General features: G+C 42.0%; 1 protein-coding gene across 1 annotated transcript in view; it reads left to right on the top strand.

The window, feature by feature from the left end:
• Positions 1–7091: 7091 nt before the first annotated feature.
• LOC134436384 (prolyl endopeptidase-like) overlaps positions 7092–7500 on the top strand; it is a 48868-nt gene continuing 48459 nt past the window's right edge. The window contains exon 1 of the mRNA XM_063185569.1: positions 7092–7320. Within this exon, the coding sequence (XP_063041639.1) occupies positions 7279–7320 (42 nt within the window). The 5' untranslated portion in view covers positions 7092–7278. The remainder of the gene's footprint in view (positions 7321–7500) is intronic.

The following is a 7500-nucleotide window of genomic DNA, read 5'->3' as shown; positions in this document are numbered from 1 at the left end:
AACCCTTACTTATTCCAAACAGATGGATAGGCGACAACTCTTTTGGAGCCAGGTGTACATACTGTACATCTCTTTTTTGTCCATTGTGGCCGAGGTTGTGCGGCATGTATGTTTTTTTATCAATTCTGTTATGAAGATAGACACACATAGACACACAAGTTGGACACATTGTGGTATTTTATCATTACTCTTGCCACATTAAAGTACTGCGTTTCACCTCAGGACAAAACATCTCCATCATAAATTATCATTGACATTCATTTTACCACATGTGCTCAATCACACACCCAGCTGGTTTTGATGTGTCAGTTTACATGAGAAGGTGGAGAGTGATGGGATGTGTGTGTGTGTGTGTGTGTGTGTGTGTGTGTGTGTGTGTGTGTGTGTGTGTGTGTGTGTGTGTGTGTGTGTGTTGGTGTATTGGGCTGTGTGTGTGTGTGTGTGTGTGTGTGTGTGTATGTGTGTGTGTGTGTGTGTGTGTGTGTGTGTGTGTGTGTGTTCATGCTGCTGCAAAAGACTACTGGTTCAAGGGATGTTGCTCTATGTGTGTGTGTGTGTGTGTGTGTGTGTGTGTGTGTGTGTGTGTGTGTGTGTGTGTGTGTGTGTGTGTGTGTGTGTGTGTGTGTGTGTGTCTTTCACCACCTGCTGCACCTGAGTGATACTGTACCCAGGGAAACCGACAGGGGCAAAGGGGTCGGTTGTCTTCAGCCCAAGAGATGGGAGGCCCATAATTGGGTCATCATTACATTGAATGCATTGGGTGGGGGGGCCCGTTCAGGTGACTTAGTCCTGGGCCCAACCAAAGCTGTCAGCGGGCCTGGCTGCACCTGAGGGAGCAATAAGAGACATCAATGACACACTTGTTAAAGCAGCAAAAATAAAGTAACAATGGACTATGTTTCATCAAGGACAACGAGAAACTGAGAAACTGAGAAACTGAGGGTGGGGGGGGGGATACAGATAGTCAAGAAAAACAAAAGAGAGGGGGAATGGGAGAGTATGACACACACAGAGAGAAAGGAGTGACAGAGAAAGACACAGAGATGGAGAGAAAGAAGGAGAGAGAAAAAGAGAGATAGAGAACAATACACATGGAAGAATACAAAAGAGAGAGCAAGAGAAAAGATAGAGACAGAGAGAAAAAAACAGACAGACAGAGAGACAGAGAGACAGATAGACCAGTGTTTCCCAACCAGGGGTACGTGTACCACTAGGGGTACGCGAGCACACTGCAGGGGGTACTTGGGAAAATGAAAAAATGTATGGAGCATAGTCACATTGGGACATAAAGCATGAGTGAGGGGGTACTCATGGTATGACAAAAGGCTTAGGGGGTACACGTGACAAAAAAGGTTGGGAAACACTGAGATAGACAGACAGACAAAGAGTATGATTGATTCAGAAATGGAGGGCAAAGCTCCAAGTGCCAGGAAAGGAAATAATATCTTGAGTAAATTACAGTTGGCCTTTGAAGAGCGTGTCTGGTCGACCCAGGCTGCCATCAGCGCTAAAGGGCCAGTGAGTGATGAATATTACAGGGTAGTGTTGTAGCGTACCGTAGGTGCTGCCCGCCCGCCAACCCGACCGCCAAACGTAAACACACATCACAGGATCCCGAGCCGAGACATAACAGGAAACAAGACCAAGGACACTTGCTGCCTCAGGAAATGGTAATATGATGAGAACACGACTGCCAAGGTTGGCTGGTTGTTTTTTTTTATTATTATTATTTATTTCTTTTATTTTATGATTTTTAAAAGGATCTATCTTATCTATCTATCTATCTATCTATCTATCTATCTATCTATCTATCTATCTATCTATCTATCTATCTATCTATCTATCTATCTATCTATCTATCTATCTATCTATCTATCTATCTATCTATCTATCTATCTATCTATCTATCTATCTATCTATCTATCTATCTATCTATCTATCCAAACAAGCAAACAAACATCATTACTGTCCTCAATACATATATACAATATGACTGCCTGATTTTGAAGCAACAATGCCTATATAGTAGGCCTATACAAAAAAACGATAACAGATTTTCTCACACAATATGCACAAAATGAAGTAACAGTTTAAAAGAACAAACTATTACTTAATAGTAAATAAATAATAGTTTGTACTTCATCAGTGGTGAAACAACGAGGTGAACTTCATGTTATTTGTCTTTACATGAGACAGAAGTGTGGCTGTGCCCTCATACCAACAACAGTATAACTGTGACTCAGTTTTTCCTCTTAATGAGGTTACTTAAGTCCTCCATTGTATGTGGCCGCTCCAGGGCTTGGCTATTGGCATCCTGACATCTTGATTTCTACCACGCTTTGAAACACGACCCAGCTGCCAACTCTAGATTTAGTCAGTGCAGTGGGTGGTTAAAAGTGGTTAAAAAAACAAAAACCAAAAGAAACAGTGGCAGCAGGCAGTCTGCGCTCAGTGACTTGGGTGGGTGGAGGGGTGAGGGGGTTGACGAAACTTGACGTAAAAGCCCCTCATGGTGATATGCTCCGTCAGGTTTGAGACAAAACATTTTCCACTAAAGGGGTGCTCCACAGGTGAAGAGATATCGTGTGGGGTGTATTGTGCTTGTGAGTGGTTTCAAAATCCTCGAAGCACCTTGAGTGCCACGTGGGATGTTGACCACTGACTCATTCAACTGGAAAAAGAAAATTCCCGCCTTGCTCAGCTGCACTCAGCAAAATAAACAACTAATCAAAGCACAGACAGCGTGGGCCGGGCGGCCACACACAAACACACACTTCCCTTCATATCTAAACTGTATCCCTACGCCAGAAATGATTGACAGACAACGGTTCATAAGGAGTTTCGTCCAGAATCAATATAGCGTGAGGGGTCCTGCCGTGGGTCACAACGCTGGTGACCCGGGTTTGATTCCGGTCCGTGTCATTTGCCATGCCTTCCCCATTTCTCTCTGGTTCTAAGCTTCTATCATATTGATGCCATACCCTTTTAGGCAGAGTTGTATGTATAAAGTACTTTGTAGAAGTAGAACCACACTAGAGATGGTTACAACTTTGTATAATATTATATCATACTATATATAATATCATATAATATCATATATAATATCATACCAGTAGTGTTGTAATTACATCTGTAAGAGTACTTCTACTTCTGTACAAATAGGCCTATACTTTAAGCCTTAAAGATTTTCAATATGCTAACAAAGACAAAGCACATCACGTATTATACCACGAATGCAACAAAGTCGGATCAAGTCCACTCCTATGGCCGTGACTTTCCCTGAGAACTCCATTCATTCTGAACATTGAGAGTAATCTAATTACTGTCAGTAATCTATTTACTGTCAATGATTCTGAACCCCTGCAAGTCTCCTTAAAGTTTGACTTTGTTGCATTGGTGGTATAATACGTGATGTGCTTTTTCTTTGTTAGCATATTGAAAATCTTTGCCAACTCATCTGCACCCACCTACAGTACATACTTCTCCACACCCATATGTTGCTGATTTCTAGTCTTGTAAGTCGCTTGCTTTCATTGAAAGAGTCTGCTAATGTTTATTGCAGTGATTCTCAATTTTTTTCAGACCGAGGACCACTTTGTCCCCCCAGAAATGTTCAGGGACCACCTATCAACTGAATTGACAGTACTATTTCGACACTGTTAAATTTGATGCAGATCATTTACTTTTTAGTCACATTTACAAGCCTGTCTTACTGTGCTGAAAATATGACTTCAGACATGTTTGGCTTTGTAATAATGTTACAAATATAGCCTTCTGCTAGCTTGTCTTGGAAAAGTAGAAATCCCTTTGCGGACCACCTTAGCTCTGTCGCAGACCACCAGTGGTCCCCGGACCACACTTTGAAAATCACTGGTATAATGTAATGTAATCAATCATGCCAATTCCAGAACACACAAATGTAAATTTCCACGGCAGGAGAGATTGCAAGAGAATCAGGACACTAAATAATTCCATCACCTGACCTTCCGGAAAGCAAAGAAATTAAGGGAAAGAAAAGAAAAGAGAGGGAGGGAAAATCCCCTAGATGAGGGTGACACAGGGAGGACGGATGACTACTGAAATGTAGGCTACGGATATCCTGGAGCAGGGCATGAGGTGGCCAGGCCGTGCCCTCTCAGTGACGCAACACCTTCAGCATTGCTGCTTGTCAGGTCAAGAGCAATACAAGTACTTTCTGAGTTCCCGGAAAATCGGGAACTCCTACCACTTCGTTGGGAAGCCAACAACCATTAGCAAACCAAGGGAGGCGGGTCAACCATGCCGTTTGGGAAATGTTAATTGTTATGCTCTTGGTCAGACCAAGTCTCGAAGACATTTGAAAGTCGATGATAATCAGGCTAGGCATGAGGTGCCTAGTATGTGTACACATCCGCTATTAGTCCACTGTGGGAAAAGTCATCAAAAGTCATAAAAAATGACAGCACTTGAAAGGAAAAGGAGTGCCTTTCTTATCATTTGATGATGAGTGACTTGTGGATACACAAAGGAAGAAATAGGCTGACTGTCTGTCTGGAGCTGAAGTATACGTCAGCACAGATATTGAGATATCGACAAAGTGTGTGCTTAGATGTGTGTGTGTGTGTGTGTGTGTGTGTGTGTGTGTGTGTGTGTGTGTGTGTGTGTGTGTGTGTGTGTGAGTGAGTGAGTGAGTGAGTGAGTGAGTGAGTGTGTGAGTGTGTGTGTGTGTGTGTGTGTGTGTGTGTGTGTGTGTGTGTGTGTGTGTGTGTGTGTGTGTGTGTGTGTGTGTGTGTGTGTGTGTGTGTGCCTGCGCACATGCGTTTCAAAAGAGTATGCACTATGAATAACTATGGGTGTGGTGTGTTGTGTCTGTGTCTGTACATTGACCTCATCAAAAGAGTGTAGCCGTTCAGAGAGGTGTTCAGAGTTGACAAGCGCTATGTGTGACATTCAAAACACACTGATGTCAATCGCACATGGTCAGAGACGGACTTTCCATTAGGCACACCTAGGCAATTGCCAAGGGCCCAACCAAATCTGACCGCCAAAGTGGCCCCCAACTGTCACACCAGTCACGACAAACACATCAAAGAATGGCCTTGATCTTAATGTGTCATTTATGCAAAGTAATGCAATATATTATATATGAGACAAAACACTAAAATAGCACCAAAACACAGAATGTCATGTCTATGTAATGACTTTGTGAGGGGCCCATATTTATATTTCGTCTAGGGCCCCAAAGTGGCTAGATCCGCCACTACACATGGTCAAACATGATCAAACGCCTGATTATCATTGACGTTCAAATCTCTTCAAGACTTGGTCTGACCTAGAGCATAACAATTATTATTAATATTTATTCTTACAATTCCCAAATGGCATGGTTGACCCCCCTCCCTTGGTTTGCTTATGGTTGTTTGCTTACCGACAAAGTGGGAGGAGTTCCCATATTTTCGGGTACTCAGAAAGTACTTGCATTGCTCTTGACCTGACTAGTTGCAACAACACTGAAAGTGTTTCGTCACTAGGAGGGCACAGCCTGGCTAATCAAACGTCTACTTCTGATGGGATCTGTTCTCCATGGAGATGATGTGAATAAAAAGATGTGATTAAAAACTCACCTGTGAAGACGATGTGATAACAGTAAAAAGATGGTACATTTAACAATTCACATGAGATTTTCATTTGTCATCTTAGTCAGGAGTGTAGTTATGGACAACTGGACTTATATATAATAATAATAATAATAATAATAATAATAATAATAATAATAATAATATATAACATAAATAACGTGTTTTCAAACTCTTTTTTTAGAGAAGTGTTGTAGGCCTACTTACTGTAGGCAATGGCATACTCTCTGTTTACCAATACACAAACTTTATTTTACTAATGCTATTATACTGTCACTGTTATTATTCTATTATTGTAATGTCTAAATTCTTTTTATATTTATCTTATCTTCTGTTTACATGTTGAATGTTAAATGTTGAATGTTAAATGTTAAATGTTCATTTGTACTGTATTTATCATTTACCACTTATTGTTACCTGTCCATCACTGTTACTTGTCCTGTCTTGCACTTTATGTCAGTCTGTATAGCAGTGGTCCCCAAACTTTTTTCTCTGAGGGCCACATTATCGTTCCTGACTGTGATCAGGGGCCGGGATCAATCATGTGGGCTGTATAATAGGCCACTGCCTGTTATAGCCATAATTTCTAGCACGGCAATCGCCATGACACGCTTAAGAAGGGCTCTGCCGTTCATAGGCGAATAAACAGAGACAAATCTGAGGAGTGCTGTCCTTTACTTCCTTCTTTCATAATTTCTAGCACAAAATAGTTCGAATGGTGACTGTTCAAATGGTGAGATGCAGAGAGGTGCAGGGCCGGTCGAAGGGGCCTGGCGGGCCGCATCCGGCCCCCGGGCCTTAGTTTGGGGACCCCTGCTGTAAAATGTCAGTCTTGTGTCTATGGCCTGGCATGGTATAGAGAGAAAACGTAATTTCATTTCCTTGTATGACTTGTGCATATGAAGAAAGTGACAATAAAAGCTGACTTGACTTGATTATTTTGGGTGATTTTATCTCAATACTTTCTATTTTAGTCTAATAGGCTACTTAATCTAGGAAAAGGTATAGCCATTCGGTCAAATAAATTCCTATCTAACAAAGGTGGGCAGCATATATTTTGGGTGATTGATAACATTGGCCTACACAAAAATGAGGTCCTAAAGCAGGGCTCCAATAGAAAGTAGGTATCCCAAATCATTTTTATTTTATTTTAAAATGTATTTATTTATTTTATCCAAACTATTTTCTGCAGAGCACATCTTAATAGCTACTACTGGAAACTGAAGTAGGCCCACACACCAAAAATTCCCCTCATTCACATTTACATCCATATAATAAGGCATTAGTAAATTGTGAAACTGTGCTCTGAGCGATTTTGACTTAGCCTGTAAATAAATGCTTTGTAAGAAGAACTAGGCCGTGGTAGGCAAAAGGCATGTTATGGCTTTAGTTGGCACCAAAGTTCCTCTTACTCAGCGTGATGTCACATCCCGTATCATGTATCGTGTGTGGTGATTGCTCGCCTGGTGAACTTGAACAGCCGAGTGAGTCCTGTCAAATGCCGGGGGAGGGAAAAACCAGGAAGCCGTTTTGTAATTTCACTTTCACTTTTGAGCTCGCGCCTAGCAGGGTTAGCTAACAGCAGGTTCGTGCAAGCAAGCAAACAGCCCTTCGCTCAACAAATACATAAAACAAAACAAGCCAAAAGCAAGAACAGACTGCCATGGCCTTTCAGTACCCTGCCGCTAGACGCGATGAGGACAAGGTGGGTTTCCCTTCTCCAGTTACATTGTAGCAACCCCACGGTGGGCACTTAAAGGCATATCCACACCGGCTGATATAGGAAGGGGCATGTCTGTAGCCTATTGTAGCCTTTTCGTGTGTGTGTGTGTGTGTGTGTGTGTGTGTGTGTGTGTGTGTGTGTGTGTGTGTGTGTGTGTGTGTG

This window comes from Engraulis encrasicolus, chromosome 20 (assembly GCF_034702125.1).
Source record: "Engraulis encrasicolus isolate BLACKSEA-1 chromosome 20, IST_EnEncr_1.0, whole genome shotgun sequence".
Classification (NCBI taxonomy): domain Eukaryota; kingdom Metazoa; phylum Chordata; class Actinopteri; order Clupeiformes; family Engraulidae; genus Engraulis; species Engraulis encrasicolus.
The sequence above is the reverse complement of the archived record's forward strand: the minus strand, read 5'-3'. Positions and strand labels throughout refer to the sequence as shown.